The sequence below is a fragment of the Melanerpes formicivorus genome, unplaced genomic scaffold (assembly GCF_026170545.1).
Source record: "Melanerpes formicivorus ecotype bairdi unplaced genomic scaffold, bMelFor1.0.p_v2 SCAF_144, whole genome shotgun sequence".
NCBI lineage: Eukaryota > Metazoa > Chordata > Aves > Piciformes > Picidae > Melanerpes > Melanerpes formicivorus.
In genome coordinates, this window is record NW_027142496.1 from 310312 (window position 1) to 331179 (window position 20868).

The 20868-nt window shown below is 39.1% G+C and overlaps 1 protein-coding gene across 1 annotated transcript in view; it reads left to right on the plus strand.

The window, feature by feature from the left end:
- FREM2 (FRAS1 related extracellular matrix 2) overlaps positions 1 to 20868 on the plus strand; it is a 130298-nt gene that overhangs the window by 100528 nt on the left and 8902 nt on the right. Inside the window, exons 14-20 of the mRNA XM_068168628.1 lie at positions 907 to 1210; positions 2299 to 2430; positions 3308 to 3639; positions 12310 to 12502; positions 14858 to 14962; positions 16116 to 16243; positions 16331 to 16465. Coding sequence (XP_068024729.1) covers positions 907 to 1210; positions 2299 to 2430; positions 3308 to 3639; positions 12310 to 12502; positions 14858 to 14962; positions 16116 to 16243; positions 16331 to 16465 — 1329 coding nt within the window. The remainder of the gene's footprint in view (positions 1 to 906; positions 1211 to 2298; positions 2431 to 3307; positions 3640 to 12309; positions 12503 to 14857; positions 14963 to 16115; positions 16244 to 16330; positions 16466 to 20868) is intronic.

Consider the following 20868-nt stretch of genomic DNA (forward strand, 5'->3'; position numbering starts at 1 on the left):
GGAGGAGGGAGGTCATTCTGCCCCTGTACACTGCACTGGTTAGGCCACACCTTGAGTACTGTGTCCATTTCTGGGCCCCTCAGTTTAGGAAGGAGGTTGACTTGCTGGAACGAGTCCAGAGAAGGGCAACGAAGTTGGTGAGGGGTCTGGAGCACATCCCTCTGAGGAGGAGCTGAGGGAGCTGGGGCTGCTTAGCCTGGAGAAGAGGAGGCTCACGGGAGACCTTCTTGATGTCTACAACTACCTGAAGGGAGGTTGTAGCCAGGTGGGGGTTGGTCTCTTCTCCTGGGCAACCAGCACCAGAACAAGAGGGGACAGTCTCAGGCTGCACCCGGGGGGGTTAGGCTGGATGTTAGGAAGAAATTCTACAGAGAGAGAGTGATTGGCCATTGGAATGGGCTGCCCGGGGAGATGGTAGAGTCACCATCATTAGAGGTGTTTAGGAGGAGACTGGATGGGGTGCTTGGTTGCATGGTTTAGTTGATTAGGTGGGTTGGATAATAGGTTGGACACAATGATCTCGAAGATCTCTTCCAACCTGGTCCATTCCATTCCATTCCATTCCATTCTAGGTGTGGTGCTTCAGTATATATTTTAGTGGCCATGGTAGTTGGGTTACAGTTGGACTTGATAATCTGAAAGGACTTTTCCAACCTTAATGATTCTATGATTCAAGCTAAAGTAGCATGTGGGAGTGTAGTTTGTGCCTTCATAGTTATGTTATGTATTCATCCATAAACCTGCCTTTTAATCTCCCATAACATTGCTAAAAGTGTCACTGTCAAAATATGATTTCTCAAGAGATTTACTGGGATTGTGAATTCCATTTTGTTGTTGAGTTTGATACATTAAAATTCCTTTGCCATGAAGCAAATAAATTGTTAACACACTTGCCTTGTTCTGCAGGCTTGTAATCCTAAATATGAAGACTACGACAAGACTGGTTCTATATGTGCCAGTGAGAACATCAATAATACTCTGACACAATACCGGTGGCTTGTAAGTGCACCCACTGGTTCTGATGGTGTGACTAGCCCCATGAAGGATGTTGACTTTGATACCTTCTTCACTTCCTCTAAGATGATTACACTCGACTCCATTTACTTCCAAGCTGGTTCTCGTGTCCAGTGTGCAGCTCGTGCTGTGAATTCAGATGGAAATGCAGGTCTTGAGCTTATGAGCCCCATTGTAACTATAAGCACATCAGAAGGTAAGACATCATCATCTATTGCAAGACCCCTGACTTCCTTTTGATCCCAAATTCCATCCTAACAAATCTGATTACATGACTATGTGTTCTAACAGCACACACTCAGTTTTTCTTCTGTTCTTCATAGAAGTAAAGCAAAAGCTCTCTTAACACAGCAGAGAATTGTATAAATAAAATTATCATAATATTTAAATAGTTATCCACATAACAAACTTGACTGTTCAGGAGAACAGTATATAAAGTGTATTGGAATTAGTGAAACCTGTTTTCTGTTGGCTTTTTAATTCAATGGTAGTAATGTTGCAACACAATCTCAGCTCCTATTATGCACTGGAGAATCCGCGTAGGGGTGCTGTGATGGATGCCTAGCCGGAAGAAGCACTTCATTTGGCATTTAGGCCTCACTGTACTCCTCACTGTACACAGTCTTCCTTGACTAAGGGCTAAAGCAACTAGTGTGCAATTCCAGGGCATAGATAACATTTTATCATGGTTGAGATACTCATAATATTCATTATTTTTGCTTCTCTGATATTGTCTTTCTCCGATTCGCTGATACCTAACCAATGATGATGCTGCATTCTCAGCCTCTCAGTTACTGTACTTCACCTCCTTTGTCCAGGCAAATCTCTTTTTGTGAAACTTGTACTGAATAATGTTATGAAGCATAGGTGAAGAACTGACATGCATGTGGATACAGTCTGATACCATGTGTTATTTTGTTGCATCACAGATACTTTGGTTTATTGTATAATAAGGTGAATGATCAATTATCAGCAGTAAAGGTAAATTACAACACAATGTATTTTATTACCCATCTGCAGCCATGTTGAATTCTTTGTGTCATCTCTGCTGCTCTTGTAGCTGCATTAACATGAGTAATGATTTCTGTTGGAATCCTATTTTGCATAAATTCCTCTTCAAACCTCTGGTAAATGCTGCTCAAAGCATTTGCCTGTTGGTCAAGAAAATCTGAGGTTTTTAGAAAGTTGTAGAGTGAAAAAAAGTGCATCTAAAAGCAGTGCAAAGAAAAATGTGGATTGTTTCCTCTGTACATAAAGTAAAGTTGCTTTCTTTTTTTACGTTAGGTCTTTGTCAACCTCGTATGTCAGGAGTAGTTGGAGCAGAGCCATTCTCTGCCAAATTGCGCTATACTGGCCCAGAAGATCCTGATTATGCCAACCTCATCAAACTGACAGTCACAATGCCACATATTGATGGTATGATAAAATCCCTTGGGGGGCTGACAGAACTCATACAACAAACTGCTATTCGAGCTGTTTTATTGGTCATGCTATTTTCAATAGACAAAATAATACTGTAATCTTTTAAGATGTGAGACCAGAGAACAATGTGATGAATGTACAAGTTCAGCTTGCAACAAGATACTGTGTTGATATCTAGTCTTTGATGTGAAGATTAAATGTTTTCAGGATAATTGAGGAGTTTATAGAAGTTGGGCTAGATCTACACTTTGTAAAACTTCTTTGAAGAGTGTGGAAGAACTTACTTCTTAAAAAAATACAAAGCCACTTAATCACTATATGCTTCTGAAAAAAAATCACCCACAATCCTGAGTAGAGAATATGTTGGAGATTTAGAAATATTCTATTTGTCATTTTGTAATATAAAGATGTGATTATTGTGCATAACATTCTTATATACAATCATATTAACTTTCTTTAAATCCTTAAGTACGTTAACCAGCACCAGAACAAGAGGACACAGTCTCAAGCTGTGCCAGGGGAGGTTCAGGCTGGATGTTAGGAAGAAATTCTTCCCAGCAAGAGAGATTGGCCATTGGGATGTGCTGCCCAGGGAGGTGGTGGAGTCGCCATCACTGGAGGTGTTTAGGAAGAGCCTGGATGAGGCACTTGGTGCCATGGTTAAGTTGATCAGATGGTGTTGGGTGATAGGTTGGACTTGATGATCTCGAAGGTCTTTTCCAACCTGGTTAATTCTGTTCTATTCTAATTATGGTAAATACAAAATACAGAAGCATTGGATGACATACTTAGTGCTTGGCAGACTTTATCTAAATTAAGCAGCTCTGAACACTGAAATTTAGTGATAGTGCTATAAATTAATTTTTTTTAGGCATGTTGCCTGCTATTTCTACAAGAGAGCTCTCCAACTTCGAGCTGACACTTAGCCCAGATGGAAGTAGAGTTGGAAACCATAAATGCTCCAACCTGCTGGATTACACAGAAGTGAAGACCCACCATGGTTTCTTAACTGATGCTACCAAAAATCCAGGTGTAATTGGAGAGACCATTCCCTATCAATATAGCCCAATAATTAGAGGTCTCAATACCTTACGCTTCTACCGCAATCTGAATCTGGAAGCCTGCTTATGGGAGTTTGTTAGCTATTACGACATGTCCGAGCTCCTTACAGATTGTGGAGGCACCATTGGGACGGATGGACAGGTATGGAACTGAAACTTAAGGGAATAATTTATTTAAATTTGCTATGATTTTTTCCCCCAATACAGTTTTGAGGTATTTGAGGACAAATCAGTCCTAGTTTTAGTGTGAAATGAGCCACCTTAGTCTTTTCTTAAAAAGCCTTCTAATGGGTTGCATTTAACACATTGATAGGACTGGGCTATGCAGTATTAGCTGTGGTGTATCTTAAAAAGAGTTTAAAAAAAATGTGAGAGCCTTTTTCTGATAGCAGTGTAGTGGAGTGTCCTACCAGCTGCTTGGCTCTGCTGATTGCTTACTCACTGGGTAGCAAGAACCACCAGCAGCAAGAAACACCACAGTGGTCTTGCATTTCCCAGCAGAAATTAGCATAGCATTGTGAAAGTGGTTGGTGAATTAAAACAAAGAGGTTGGAGACATCTTCAGGTGTCCTTTGAAAAGTTATTTATAGAAATTTATACTAAAGTGCAAAAGGATCTAAAATTTCTTCTGGTACAGTGACAGTGAACTTAATCCCTATGTTTTCCTAGTATAATTACTGCATGAGCCTATCTGATCCCACTGAAGTAGTCTGAAGTATAAAAACTGTAGCTATGAAGATCAATCCTTTGTGACTCTGGAAAGTCTCTTAGGGGAGTAATCCCACAGGCTGAAAGAAAGACTGGAAATGCAGTATCTCATTTCAGAGAAGTCCATGTGTAACATGACAGCTGTGTGGTAAAGCTAATTCACTTTCCTGACTAACTAACCTTGCTTGTTGAGCCACTGTGGAAAGGATGAGGCCACTGTGTGAAATGGCCATCACTTTTTGCTTTTTAACAGGTGTTCATTTTGTCAGGGACCCACCTGCTTGTTAGACTTCAGTCTTACTTTGTCAGTCCCAAATGACATGAGGCCTTAACAGGTGAGAATAGTCTGTCATTGCCCAAAGAAACCTGTAGACATGTGCAACGTGAGAAGCTTTTTTACTACTAAAAGCTTAAGTGCCAATGGACATATATCAGATACTTAACAGATACAAAATCCTTGATGGATATGTCATCTCAGTGCTCTGTTGTCAGTTCTGGTTCCTTTTCTATTACAGAGACCAGTTCAAGGTCTCTGCCTTGATGTTGGAAGCTCATTGTTGGTGCATTTGCTTGGGGTTGCCCCTCTGCCAGAAGCAGATCCTCCTACAGGTGCATTCCTCTGAAATAATGAACCTGTCAAAGGGAAAGGGAAGGTATGCAAGCGTGGGATGTAAACCTGACACATTCCCACAAGATAAAAATGACAGTAGTCTTCACTGCTCTTAGAATGAGTTCATTTCTTCTACACATTATTCTTTTGACTATCTCTTTATATCTCTTCAGTATGCAACTGTATATTCTTGTTTTCTACACAGCATAATCATAAGCACATAAGCTCACACAGCTGCCCAGCAGCTGTAGCACTGATTCTGTGACCTATGCAAGCCACTTCTCCCACAGTGAAAAGGGAGGAAGACCTGTTACACTTTCCATTTTAAGTACTTTGGTGTCTTTTCAAGAAAAGGATTAATAGCTAGTTTAGACAAATGTATGCCTAAAAAAAAATATGTATGTCTACATGCATATAGACAATGAAGAAAATAAGCACTATTGCAATATTTTAGTAAATTAGAAGAACAATGGAGAATATATATATATATGAATATATATATTCCAATATATATATATATTCCAATATATATATTCCATTGTGGAGGACAAGTATAAATGGTAATGTTAGGTGCATAATTTAAAATCAGGGAGGGATTAACATGATGCATGAGAGCAGTTGAAACTGCCTTGTAGGTTATGGCTAAAAGGTTACAGTGTGTTAAGTGAAATATCAAGCTGAATTACTTCTAGCAGTGAAGCACTGCCCCACAGCCAGTATCCGCTTCACTGCCCTGTCCGTTTCCCCCACCTCCATGTAATTCTTCTCTGAGTTTGGTCTTTATCTTCACATGACCCCCTCCAGCTGAGAGGGGAGGCAGTCAGTGCCCTATCTCTGTAGTCCTTACCATTGTTGGTTTTTTCTCCTCCAGTGAACAATTAATAATCCTCCTCTGTGAGAGGAAAGCTGGCAGCTATGGTTTTCACCATGGGGATTTTTTTTAGCACACAAAGGAAGCTTAAGTTCTGTTGCACATAAAGAACAGATAAATAACAAACACTGCTCACATTTGCCACATATTTTGGCTAGATCTTTAAGCTTAAAATTCTGTTCCTTGATTCTAGCAGTCTGGTACCTGTATGGTCAAACAAAGAGACCACTGTGGATTCAGACAGATAGATTTCACAAAAACAACCAGTAATATGTTGTGTGATGCCAACCTTTGCTTTAGAGGAGCTCCTCCCATGGTAGGGGAAGAAGATGAACTTCAGTCAGCAAGAAGTGAGGTGGGAGACCTGCAGCTGGTGTAGATCTTCTGGCAGTGTTCCTAGTGTTTGCTGCAGGCTGCAGCTGTCTTACCCAGTTCCCATGAACTCATGAACTGTCATAATACATACAGAGAAGGCCTTAGTTTTCCTTGAGACCTTTTGCTTGTGACCCATTCTCTTTCTCAATTATGCTGTGCATGAGCAAACTCTGTGTGAGAGTTGGATGTAGCACTCCTTTCAATATACAGCTTGATGCTTTGTTCTGTGATCTGCCCTTATTCACCAGATCTTAAAAATCAGACATTTATGTATCTAAACATGGATTTAGATGTGCAGTTTAAGGAACATATTTAAAACTAAAGGCCTGCTCCCCTTTAAATTGAGATAATTTATGTGGATTCTGTTCTGGTTAAAGTTATGGTCAGCTTTGATAAGTAGCAACAACAGTTTTCTTTTGGACAACCTATAGTCACAGCTTAAAATCCAGTGCCTGTCTTTGGCTATGCATAGGCCTTAAAAATGTGGAAGTCTCCTATCCAAAGGCTGTCTTCCTGGTCATTAATAAAGGTTGGACTTTACTTCATGGAGACACTGTAAGACTACAGACAGTTTAAGCCCACAGATATCTCACATACTGAAAATACAGGTGCTAGAGGAGAGACAGATATTCATGAAAGGAAGTTTAAAAAGAAAGAAAGAAAGAAAGAAAAAAAAAGTAGAGACCAAGCAAGCAACGATCCTTTATTAAGGTATCTATCTAAATGTTGGGTCAGACTTATTTGATAGTGTGAAGTATCATTGGACCTCATCTTCTACTCTTTTGTTTGCTTTATCCAGACAGTTTGACATTTGAAGGCTTCTGTGTAGCTCTGGCCAAGTATTTATACGTGAATGTTGCTTTCCCTAGTTCCAGTCCATTGCCAGACTTGGTGTAGGGAAGCAAAACATTTACCACTCAAACAAATTCTATTAGCAACAGCTAGTTAAGCAAGTCTTTGGCAGAAACCAGTAGGGAAAGAACATGTATTAAAATACTTGAATCTACAGATTTATATCTGGAGGTACTGTAGTTGAGTACAGCTGAGCAATTTGTTTTATTCTCTAACAAAAATCAAGTTATTTCTGGCGAAAACTAAAAATGTCTCTTCCAATATATTCAGTTCACAATTATGCCACACATTATGGCACTGAGTGTTTGAAAATCCCGTCTGAAAACAGGTTTTAAAATCACTAGCATATTGCTACATCTTATATGAATCAGCTTGCAGAGGTGTTTTATTACACAGAAACAGTGTATTTCCAACTTCACTATTTCATACTTTGAGGGGAAAAGTCACCTCTTCTGAAAATCTCAGTTAATGCTGTAAAATGCAAATGGACATATATGTCTATTTTCAGATTTTTATGTTTGGTTGAGCTCCCAGGATTAAGTTTAAGAAAACCCTGCAACTTGTATTCCCTTGACACAGACCTTCACTAACACTCAAACCTTTTTCTCTACAGCTGCAAATATATGCATTTAGAAAGTGCTGTGAATTAAAAACTCTGCTATAGTTAATATACCAGCTATTATGACAAAGTCAGAGGTTCAAGTATTCAAGGAGCTGGCATTTCAAGGCTGTATTGCAGTCTCCTCTCCATTCAGACTTCTTTAAACAGACCTGCTTTGCATTTCACCTCTGACCCTACCTGGCTGCATGCCTTCTTGGGGCCAAATCCTAAGTGTTGTGTAAACAGCTAATTGATAACATTGTTAAGCTTGTGTGTCTCAAATTCATGGATGTAGCAAGTAAATGCAACAGAAAATGAGGCTTAGGGTAATTTGAAGGACCAAAATACAATTTTACCAAAAAGTTGTTTTCATTGTGATATGAAATACAAAATATAAACTTGTGCTACTTCTAATTCCTAGTTCGGATTTTATCAGTGCACACACGCACTGAATGCCAGGTTCTGCCCTCTGGGAATGTAAGACAGATAAATAAACCACAATATGAATGTAGAACAGAGTCCATGCCCCAAAGCCTTAACTGAAAATATTTTTTGTGGTAAATATTCTCACTTGTTACATGACAGATTTTCAAACTAACTATGGTTTTTTACTTAATTAAGTTTGACAGTTGCACCAGAAAGGGGAACAAAAGAAGAACACCTACAGAAACTCCCATTAATATTTCCTAAGTCTTAAGTGAGAATTGGTAGTGCTCAAAATTAGACCTTATGCTCTGTGATAATTTATCTTTCAAAGAAAATGGATGAAACTCCACTTTATATCAAGTCCAGTACAAATCATGTTCTTCCTTAACTCAAATTAATTTTGAGATGCAGTATTTGAGTGATTTGTGATCTACATTTTTTTTCAGATATTAACTGTAAGAGTCCATTCCTTGCCTGGAAGAGTTTTTGTCTTCTGCCTTCTCCAGTTCTCCAGACCTGGCACAGATCATTAGACACAATTTCCTCAGTGTAGCTGAGGTGTACCTGTAGTCTGTATTTCCTGAAATCACGACGCTGGAAGTCACACCCACTTATTGTTGTTTAAAATTAATGTTAATGGATATAATTTTGTCAGTACAGCTGATAAAATCTGTGCATAGAATGCACAGATACATAATGCACCTGTTCTGTCTCTCCACAGCAATTAAGCTGATTCTACACTTACACAGCTCTAAGTTACCATTTTGGTTTCATCAGTGTCACACTGATGAAAATATGAACAGCTGGCTACTTTCAATAGGCTGTGCAGGCCATGCTGGGAAATAAAGATAACTCAATGGAAAGAATGTTTCTTGTGTTTGCCTAAACAGCATTATTACAAAGGCTACAGAAGAGCCCTCCATCTGTGTAATGCATTCCATCAACTCATTTGTTGGAGGTCTGCTCACTTACTCTGACACAGTTTTCCTCTGCAGTTAATTTCTTCTTTTTACTTTAATTTTTACTATATCAAAAAGATCCTCTGTATTTCATGTCTTAAGATGTTTTCTTCCTGCTAAAGGCTCGTGACATTTTCCTTTACAGCAAGAAATGAGAAGACCTTTTAGGTTTCACTTTACTTTCAGGAGAGGGCTCTCATATTGTAGGTTTTCCTCCACACCTGCAAATCCATGAGTAACCATGTGCATTAAAACTCAGTCAGATGGTTTAGCAAGAGCTTATTCCTCTCCCTACATGTTATGAATCACTCATAAGGGAAGCTATACCGATGGAAGTCAATAGACATTCATAAGTACAGTAATAAATTCCCAGTCTGACCATATCTCTCTTACTAATTTTTTACTAGAAAAGAATAACTTTCTAAATTCCAGGGTCCTAGAAATGGAGACAATTCTTGGGTTTCAGGTTTTCCCGACAGACTTGCCCCAGAAGAGATCCTACTGCTAGATTTCCACCTGTACCAATGAGTTAAGCCTATTAACCCTGTATCACCATTGAGCAGAGGCCCTAAAATGTGGCTTACAAACTCCATTAATAGATTGGTTTATGTACAGCATATGTGAAGAGCTGGTGACGCCTTGTACTTGAAAATCAAGCCAAGCTTTGAAAGAAGTGGTTTCTGTTATTGAGGTGGCATAAGATACTGAACTAGAAGGGGTTTTGAGGGTAGCTCTGCCCAGGCCCTTGCTTTAACTCTATATAATGTGGCTCAACACTAGTAAACTTAATCTAAAAACTAATAGGATTTCATGGCCTCACTACTCTTATTGAATGCCACCATACCGAGGGCTAGAAATTCTTCTGATTTTGAGTATGTATTTGTCATGGCCATCTTATGCCTGTTTGTTCCCATGTCAGCACCGTCTTTCATCAGTGGCCCTTCTCTGCTGTTCATCTCCTGATGTGTATAGACAGCATTCTTATTCCCTCTTGGCCTTTGTTGTACTGGGCTAAACAACCTGACTCTTTCAGTCTCTTCTCATCAGGTAGTTTTACCATTCCTTTGATAATGTTGATTTCTTTTTCTGCAGTCTACAATGCAAATTAGGCTTTTTCAAGCATGGATGATCAAAGCTGTTCCAGATAAGCTTCTCACTAGTGCTCTGTATAATGGCATGCATGCTTCTAATTTCCACCCCATTCCTCAGTTTATCTTGGGATCATATCACATAGAGAGGGTAGGAAGATCATGGCTATGATGTGATCAACTCACATACCAAATTTCCCCTCCAACCCACTTTTGGTACTAAGCAATGTCTTTCATTTCTACCAGAAACCCTTGTCACTAGTATCTGTAACCTTATAATTCATGCTGTAGAATGTTCATCTCACTTCTATTATTCTAGTCCTCAGGGTCATGAAATCAAGGTGATATTCCAGTTCTCCTCTACATTATCATTAAGCATTATGTGTGCTTCTTTTCAAGAGGTTGAAGGGCATATATTCAATCTCTGTCAACAGAGTCTATCTTTGACGCTTCCTCACAAGCAATTTCAGATCTTTGACTTCAGTCTCTAATTCTTACTGTGCAATATGCAGATGTCAACCAAAAAGCCACACACAAAGAAAAGCCAACATAGTTTCTCTGTGGTGACTTTTCAACACATTTTGTCATACCACATGTATTCAGATCCTGATACTGTACCAGGATATTACAAGTGTTTAAATTTACTCCTGAATCAAAGGCAAACTATGATGCACTGCAGAGTTGCATCATACTTAGATTTATTTTTTTTTACAGAAGTGATAATTCTGTGTTATTTAGAACAGCTTAGGAAATCCATATCTGAAATAATTGCTTGTCCATCCATGCAAGTATTTCAAAGATAAACTTGCAACTTAAATTACTAAAGAGTAACATTTTTGTTTAACTTTGATCCAACATGTATAGAGAAGAAAACCCCACTTTTGTTCTAAGTAGAAGTTCTTGATTGTTTTTATGCAAAACTAGCAAAGAAGCATTGATAGAAAATAATCTGGAACTGTAACTTCCAATATTACCTACCAGGCTGCTTTACTGCATAACCCTAGGTGTTGCCAGACTGCCTACACCCTAAATGTTAGCACATTCTATGGAACAATGCAAATGGCGTAAGTGGAAAGGAGTTTGGCAGCGTAGTGTGTAGATCAAGGACTGTCATGCACCAAAGTGAGTTATGGCAACTGTGAACATTTGCTGTAAAGAATTCCTGAATCAATTCAGTCTATTTAGTGACTACAAGTAATAAATTCATGGTTTCAAAACACTACTGTAAGTTTTGTCTGGCATTTCGAAATTTTAAGCAGCTGTAAGGTTAATGAATATTCTGCCCTCTGGCATGCCACTGGGTGAACCCAGAAACAGTTTGATTTTTGCACAGCTTATAAAGTTCTTTGAATGTTGCGACTTTTAGTAGTGCAGAACACTCTTTAGAAGCACTCCAGGGAAATGCTCAGATGTACTAATTTACTTAGGAAATTTCTATTGGAAGTAAATGAGGGTTCAACACCATTTAATCCTTTGAAAAATTTCCTTCTGGGGAATGATCTCAATGCCTTTCCTTCCATGTCTAAGAAAATCTTGAATGTTCTAAAAGGATCCAGATTGCACATTTCTAATCAGAGAGATGTGAATGAAAAAGTATTGGTAGTAAAATGTAAAAGCAAAGTCTCCAAGTATGATGCAAGCACTGTCTTAAAGAGGTGATAGTTTACTCATGCTGTTCTTCATGCCTTTTTTAATCAAAATATGTATAAAAAAGATGCAATTCTCTGATAATGACAGTGCTATTTTTGGACAACATATGCATAAAGGGTCTGTTTTAAAATCTGTTTCAATTTGTGTGCTATTTTTATTTCTTCCAGACAGTGATAAACGGTGTGGTTTGTGTGCTTGCATGAGAGCTAGTATCCACGCACAAAAGAATAAATAGTTCTAGATATGAATAGGTGTGGTCCAAGGACTCAGTCCTGCAATGACATCTGATCAAATGCAGGGTCTTCCCAAAGAGCTTCTTAGAGAGTAGTAATGCAAAAATATAGGCAAAAGAGTTGGCTAAAGCCCAAGGACAGAGCAAATACCTGAAAAAATGTTTAATGCCTTAATTTGTAGCCAAGCTCTTTCTGTATTTTGTTTTATGAGAACACATATTCAGTTTGTAATTTAAAAAAATGGAATTTGAAGGGGTTGAAGCTCATCTGAAATCCCTTGAAGTATGATATTTTGTACTTCACCTATAATTTGTACAATGAGAGAATTTGATTCAGTCACAATATTTATTTCAACTTCCTTGTCTTGCATTCCGATACCTGTCCAATGTTGCTAGCACTAATGACTGCTAACTTAAGTCAATAATTTTCCATTTTATAGGTTCTCAACCTAGTACAGTCCTATGTCACGCTGAGAGTCCCCTTGTACGTCTCTTACGTTTTCCACTCTCCGGTGGGTGTAGGAGGCTGGCAGCATTTCGACTTACAGTCAGAGCTCCGGCTGACTTTTGTGTATGACACTGCCATCCTGTGGACGGATGGGATCGGTAGCCCACCTGAGGCAGAGCTTCAAGGTTAGCGCGGAGTTTACTTCCATCAAATTCATGTTCTCTTACTAAGAGTATGGTTTGAACACAGTAGGGTGGGTTTTTTTTCAGTAATTCTAATTCTGAAAAATAAGCAGTAAAATCGTTTATTATCAGTTGAAAACAATCAGTCATTTCCTAGTGCTCACAGTGCTCTGCTGCAGTGTTTGTGAAAACTGTGTAAATTTGACTTCAGTTCTTTTATTGCAAAGATAGATAGTTGTCTTGTTATGTTTGAAGCATACATGCAAAAATTAATACATTTATTTCAACTCAGAACCTGAAGGTTCACTATATATTCACATTCTGCGTTACCACACAAGTTATTTGCACTTAAATGGCAAAAAAAACCAAACAAAACAAAACCAAACCTTTCTGTGATGTCATTTTTTTCTGGACATGAACATACAGTTTCAGAAACTTTTGATATTTTGAAAATGTTAATAGCAAAATAGCCAAAAGATACAGAGAAGTATAGAATGGGTATAGTAACCTGTCCTATGTGTTAGAGTAGTTAACTCTTAAACAATCTTTAAATGTGATAGTGTCAATAAATACTTGTGTGTATAATTAATCAGCAAAGCAAACTCTATCAATACAGACTTTATCTTTGCCCCAGAAGCAATTTATTGTTTAAATACAGTGACAGATGGAAGTCTGTGAAAGATTAAAATGTATAGTTACACCTATATGCTGCTTTGTTCTACTTACGCAGACTTTCCTTAGTGTTTCCCAGCATTGAGCTTCAGATGTTCCACATTTGTCTCAGCCTAAGCTAGAATACAGGCACCAGCTATAATTATGTGCATACACTCACACAATTTCAGGACTCCAGTGAACATAAAATCATTCTTGTGTCTGCAGTCTTTATATGAACTACAGAATCCATTGCTATGCAGCTTCTGTCCTCATCTTAACAGCAGGAAATGAAGAGTGGCAAGGGGAATCGACAATGCATGAAGAATGAAGCACATGTCATGCCATGCCTAAAGAATAAGCCACATGCCACAAATCATATGATCTACCAGTCACGAAATAGCAACCAGATCTAATCCTCAGTCTCAGCAGTTACATGGCATGTCTATGCCACCATTTTCCCATCTTTGATGCTTTAATTTTTTACTTCTCTACTTAAGGAGCTGGTGGCTAAGTCTTTGAAAATGCTGAACACTAGCAGCTCCCTTTAAAAACAGACAGCAGAAAACAAAATGCTAAGCAAAGTGAGGTAGTGCAAGGTAGACCCCCAAGGTACCTAACTTGGGCAATATTTCTTCACGCTTCTTTGCACACTGAGCAGCTGTTCTTCTGGGCAGAGAGAGATTAACTAGCTTTCCATTTGTTTCCATACTTCGGGATACATAGAATTATTCTAGATAAACTCTACATAAAACTATAAAGCAGTCAAGGTCTTCTAAAGCCATAATTCATGCATATATACATTTCTAATGTACCAGTAACAGGTGATTCTTTTATATGTGGTACGCATTCACGTTGGTGAGTCTGTTAGGCTTCTGACACATGCATGGAGGAACACTCCTGTTTCCTTCTTGCTCCTGACAGGCAATATGGTGGCACATCACTGACTCTCTGTAAGGGAGCACTGGAGGAAACATCTGAACTCTGAGACTTTTCAGAACACTAGAGAAAAGGGTCTTGGCTTCAAACTACAGTAATAAACCACTTCTGACATATAAACAAGACCTTGTAACCTGAAATTAGGAAACATTAAGCCCGTATTTTTGGGCCAGACTCATGGCAGAAAATGCCAACAATGCAAAGCTTGTCAAAATGAGTTTCAGAGATTTAAGCACATTTAAACAAATTGCCGTGGAGGTTACAACAAACCGCCACAGCTAACTGCTTGTAGGTGCTGCCTTGGGACATTAGATATAGAGAAAAGCTGATAAAAAATATATCTGAAGCAGCTTTCATTGGTAGGAGTCGTCCTGAATACCTGGTGGAAACAAAATAATTGTTCCTCTGCAGAACACCCTGGCAGCTGACCATGCTGCTGCCTAAACAGGAGCACAGACCGTGCTGTGGATTTTCCTTAGCCTACTAGAGTGTCTGTGGGAGTCCATGAGAACATGTGAAAACATGACTTTGCAGGGAAGTTCTGTATGTGCTTTGGAAGGCTAAAGCATTGTGAAAACTCTAGGCTCCACTGTCGAAATTCTTCTTTAAGAAGAATTTTGAGTCAATCCAAAAGCTACCAGCAGGCCTCATTGCAAACACCTGACATGACAAAGGGAAACGAAAGAGTGGGACTGGTGCTTCATAGGAGTGTGATTTACTTGTCATCTGCAAGTGGAATAACCATTTTGAATTGGCTTCTGCCACCAGGCTCCCTGTACCCAACCAGCATGCGTATTAGCGAGGAGGGGCGCTTGGTCGTCAACTTCAAGACTGAAGCCCGGTTTCATGGTCTGTTTGTGATGTCCCATCCTGGTAAGCTTAGTCTACACTTTAGCAGTGCTATAAGAACAAGACACCCCTCCCAATTTTTATATTATTCACTTTTCTTTTTTCTGTTACTGATCTATGATTTTTTTTGTTTACTGTGCTCTTCAGATAAAGATTTTTCCTCTTCTCAGCATTTCTTAGGTGTTATTGGTGATTGTATTCAAACTTAAATGAAATATGGTTGAATGTGACAGAAAGCAGATAGTTCCACTTGACTGAGAGTTCAGTTTGTGAAAGATGAAGATCTAGGCCATTCTGTCCACTAGGGACTTACATGAATATATGTTTTTCATCCAAAAGCTATGATTAGCTATTTACTTATGTTGCCCTAGGAGTTTAAATAGCATGTATTAAATTTCTTTTCTAACTTAAAGCTTTTCTACATTACTTAGACTTTTTTCAGAGAGTAAGAAAAGGTCTTGTATGTGTTGTATCTCTGTGTTAAAACGTTCTCATTGCTATTCAATTAGTCCTTGCTGAGGACCTGATCCTGCAATTTAATCTGTTTAAACCCCACTGCCTTTATTGAGAACAATCACAGATGTAAGACTCTGTCTATAGATAGAAATCTGAGCAGGAATGCCAGCCATGGAAAAGATTATCCAAGTAAATTAAATCTGTTGAACAATAGTGAGAAGGGGCAAAAAATAATTTGAAGAACTGTTAGTTTAATTCAGTTTTATTAACTTAGAAAACTCCTTCATATGCTTCTACTTTTTCTCAGCTGTCCTCTAGCATGTTAGCCTTTGCCTACCAAGCAAAGCCAAAAGAGTTACATTGCTAGGAGAAAAGGCTTTGTCTTCCCTGGGCTGACATTGCAAATTTGCAAGAGAAGGGATTATAGATCTTTGCCTTTCCAGTCCCTGATATTTTGCCTGTCTGTTAAATTTAATCTTCATGCAGTTCTTGTTGTGTAGCCCCAAAGCAACTGTTTATTAGTCTCTTGAACAAGAATCAAGGGGGCCTGTGTTGTCTGTAATTGATTTTTAGTTTCAGTTAGCAAAACCCAGTGCCCTGTGAAGGTATTAACCTCAACTATGGCATTAGGGTTTATGAATTATTGGGAATGTGTTTCAAGCTCTGAGAGTTTGCAGTGAAATATTAAAGGTGACAAATATGTCTTTTGGCATGTTTTTAGCTTCATCTCTAACTTCCATGGTTATGTCAGCTGATCACCCAGGCCTGACATTTAGCCTCAGCCTCACCCGAAGTGAACCAACATACAACCAGCCAGTGCAGCAGTGGAGCTTTGTGTCAGACTTTGCGGTAAAACCTCAACTTTCACTGTGTCTCCTGTTGCCCCAGCATGTTAGTTAGGATGTTGGTGGAACAGTTCTCTCTCTCTCTCTTCAGGTCCGGGACTATTCTGGAATGTACACTGTGAAGCTGATAGCTTGTACCACTGCTCCACATCAGGAGTACAGCCTACCAATGATCTGCCATCCTAGAGAGCCAATCACATTCGATCTGGACATCCGATTCCAACAGGTACCAATGATACTTTTGTCACGTCTCCTTTTCAGTTTGATTCCCAAATTGCCTTTCTTGATCTTGTAATGATGGAGCTAGAAGATAAATTTACTCATAGGATGGTTTAATACTTTTCCCAGAGTCCAAATGAACAAAAGGAACAGATTTAGGTTTTTCTCTCCCTCTCCCTTTTTCCTGGTGGGGTAAAAGCGAATTAGGCAGGAGAAAGGAGAGGTAGAATCACAAAAGAAATGGCCTGGAACTGGTTTGAAAGTGAAAAAGGCAATTTTCTAACAGAATATATATAGCATTTGAGTAATAGGGAAGGTTACAAAGGTATAAGGAAAAGGGTAAATAGAAAAATATATGAAAAAACAGGCCCAGCTGGCATGGGATTCCCTTGATGTAAATGGATTCAGTTCTTTAGAAAGTGCAGGTGCAGCATGGAGGGAAGCCACGTGGTAGCTCAGGAAGCAGGAACTGCAGGGACTTGTCGAGCAGGCGAGGCAGGGGGAAAGAGGGTGAATGAAGAAATTGGCCCCCTTTAGACAGGTTTTCTGGGCAGGAAGGGGGAATGGAATAGAGCTTTGACCCAGGGGACCCCTCCTGCTGGGAGATGGAAACCCAAATATCTCTCTCTGCCCCACTGGATCAGGTTTCTTATGTCCACCTGGGGGCTGGGCTCTTTTCAGCCCCCATCAAAGATCGGTGTAACCTGGGATGACTTGCTTGTAAGCAAACTAATTTCTAGATTGGTAAGACAGCACGTACTCCTCTCCTGCTATTTAACCAGTTTTAGCCAGCTGGGAAAGTCTAATGTAAGAGCTCAGTTGGTTTGGGATTTCATTGTCCTCAGTGCACGGCCAGTTGAAAGGTCATTGACATTGGTAGGTGGGGGGATAGTTACTAGTATATGAACTAACCTTTCAGATTTCTTTGCTTGTCACTTGGCTTTAGTATTGAAATATTTTTATCAGATAATTTTGAAAATATAGAAGTATTATCAAAATCTTTTCATCTGACAGAAAGATCAGAGCTAGGTTTCTGGTATTAAAAGGTAGGAAAGTCCTAAGGTAGGACTTCCTCCACTGACTACAGAGGAAGTGTAGATAGCCAACACTGGTAAAACACTTAAAGACTTAAGAAAGTGAAACAAATCACATCTAGTAATATGGGTTATATGGTATCATGGGAACAGGCAAACGGCATACCTTTCACAAAGCCCAGCTGGGAACTCTGTAGCTGGGAACAAAATATGAAGCAATACACTCTGTTGTGGAAAGTATTGACTGAAATAAAATGTTGGAGTCATGTTGAGCAGTTAACGGAACATAAGCTGCCAGTTTAAGGTATTACCAGAAGGGCTAGCATGACCCTGAGATGTACAAGGAGGAAGTTATTTTAATCTCTGTTATTTGGAGCCAATAGAACTAATACTGGAACAGTGTGGCAGTGGTTTCATGCTCATGAATAGTATATATGTATGCTATTAAATCATCTCACAGTATAAATCCAATCTGTATCAGTCAGGGACACACAATCACTTTTCTGTTGAATTAGCTAGGGTGCACAAGGGAATGTATGCAGTCTTTATGCTTTCATTTGGCATTATGCCACCTATGGGAGAGCAGATGATTCCTGATATGGCACTAAGTCCTGGTGAAGCAGAGAGATGATACATGACCTGACATGAAACCTTCTTTCTCAGAGTTAACCAGCAAAACATTCTGAAAAAGTTTGAGTGAGGGGTGTGTGGGGAAGTTATTCTAGTTCAGCACTTCAGCTTTTGTCTGATTTCTAATCTGCTTCTGGGAACTATAAAGCGTTCACAAAGATACACCACAGCTTGTGTCTGGCCTGAGTATAAACAACAAGGATGTTGATAATTCAAAGAAAAATCCAAAGAGCTACAAAATTCAGTGCACAATGGACCATTTGGCCTAGGGGGAGACATAACTCTTGTCTGGAAGAAGCCTACCACCAAGAACTAAGAAAAATTAATAAGATTATATCAGATAAATCTTTAATAACATAGTGGAAGTTCCAGGTACATTAATTCAAAGTAAGGATAAAGTGCAAGTGGTGTGATCACCAAGGACTGGGGCCAGTTAGTCACCTATCACCAGCAATTTTCAAGCCCATACCAGCTCTTCTTCTTAAGATCCTCATTCCTAAAAAATTCAGGAAATTCTATGGCCTGAGACAATCATTTCCTCTGTGATCACAGATTGAAAGACTGTGTGGACTTAAACCAGGTCCCATTAAAGCAGCTAGAAGAGGAGAATGAGCCAAGAACTTATTGCAGCCTCACAGTGTATAAAGGAATTCTACAAGAAAAACAGAGACCTTTTACCAGGACCTAAAGTCACAGGGAAAGGGACAATTGAAGGAGGGTAGATATAAACTGGACATAAGGAATACAATTTTTGGGGTGGAACAGGTTGCCCAGAGAAGTTGTGGAAGTGTTTGAGGTTAAGTTGGATGAGGCTTTGAGCAGCCTGGTTTAGTAGAATACATCCATGGTCATGGTAAGGGGATTGGGCTGGATGATCCTAAACCATTCTATGAGTCAGTGACTACAGGTGTGACAAGTGGACCAAAGTGGCACAGACTGTAACGTCCAATGGTTAAATGATGGGACAGAACAGGAGCTGTTTCTCCCAATTCTTAGTCTAATGCTCCAACTGCCATACTGAATTATCTTGTTGGGCCGTTTACCACCAGGCTTTTAATTTTTCTGGAAGATTTATGCTCCAATTTCCTTCACAATTATTGTCACTGTTCACAAGCCATAGACTATTTTAAGAGTCAGACATCAAGAAGACAACATATTTGGTGTCTCCCCTCTGAAGATTTTGGGTTGACATTTTCTTCTTTAACATGCATCTCCTTAAATTGTTTTTCCATCCTCTGTGACCCTTGAAGAGGAAAGGAGGTAGCCTGGAACACTAGTGAAGATGGTATTACCACTGTTTCACTTTGAGATTTCCTGAAAATGAACAGCATTCAACCTCCAAGCTCCTGCTTTATCCCAGTCCTTTCAGCATCCCCTTTCTTTAAATGTGCATGACTATTTCCTGTCAGAAGTAATTCCATAACCAGGATACTTGCAGCCCTGGGATGGACTGATCACAACAGCTGTTTGCTTTCTGAGGTACCAAATACCTCATGGGCTTTGGTCCCATGAAGGATGGGATGTCTACCATGAGTGATCTGCATTGTCCTTAAATTATTTGTACGTATAGTGGATGGGTGTAGCAAATAGGCAGAATAAATTGACAGTGCTTATTCTCACCCAACCTTAGTATGACACACTCACTGGTAATTTTTTTAAGAACTTTTGTTTGAAACATCTCAAATGCACATGAAAATAATTACATTTAAAATACTGTCATAAATAACAGCTGTGTGGCAGCACTGAGATGTGCATGTGAAACTGGAATAGAAAAAGTAACTTAAAATGGAAAGCCTAAGAAATGTATTCATGTCTATATGCACAGCATTTATCCAGGCCACTGCTCTTAACATTGTCCTAAACTGTGTGGCTGAAGTCCAGTGCCTGTAGCTGAACACACACTTCTTGTTTTCCATTCAGTGGACGTTTACTTTGCCCAGGAAAGGCTTAATGAGGCCATTCTTGATTTTTTCAGAACCACAGCTAGAAAACAATTGTGCCAGTCAGGTATTTGAACCTGTAGGACTGCAATGCTGCAGGCCTATGGTCTAAATCCTAGGCATTTTGAAGAAAGTATTGCAAGAGAATGGAAATGACTTTTGAAAATTACTGTTTCTGGGAAAAGGCTGTGGGGGTAGGGTTCCTGTTTCTGAGCAGTGGGTTTGCAAAAACTATTTAAGCGATACATTCATCTTGCCAAATTCTGTTGCTTTTATAGTTCTGTTACTCTACTGTGAAAAAGAGATTTGAAGAGTAATAAATCTATCAGCTGTATAACTTGCAGCAATAGTTTCTACTGGTATTGTTGAATCTCATTCTATTATCCCTTCATCCCTAAGCCAGCAAGAATGTTTTCTATTTTCCTTCCTTTCCACACATACATACATAAATACACAAGTTTTAGCATTTCTTTGTTCAGTGGCCTCTTGTTCTCTCTCTCTTTTTTTTTTTTTTTGTTTAATATATACATCTTCCATATTGTTTCCTCAGGTATACTTTTTCTTTTTGAACTCTCCTCAATTCTTCTGTTCACTGTATTCTTCCCCTTTTATTATGCCCTGTCCTTGCACAGTTTGCCTTCTGACTCAAGTTGTATGGCCCAATGAGAATCTTCTGCTGTTATCAATCATTTACTTTGTTCTTGTAATGTAATCCAGAAAGAACCATAGATAACTGTGTCAAGTATATAAAGATAAATATTAGTATAAAAAGATGTTCAAATGGTTTGCTGCATTTTCACATGCAT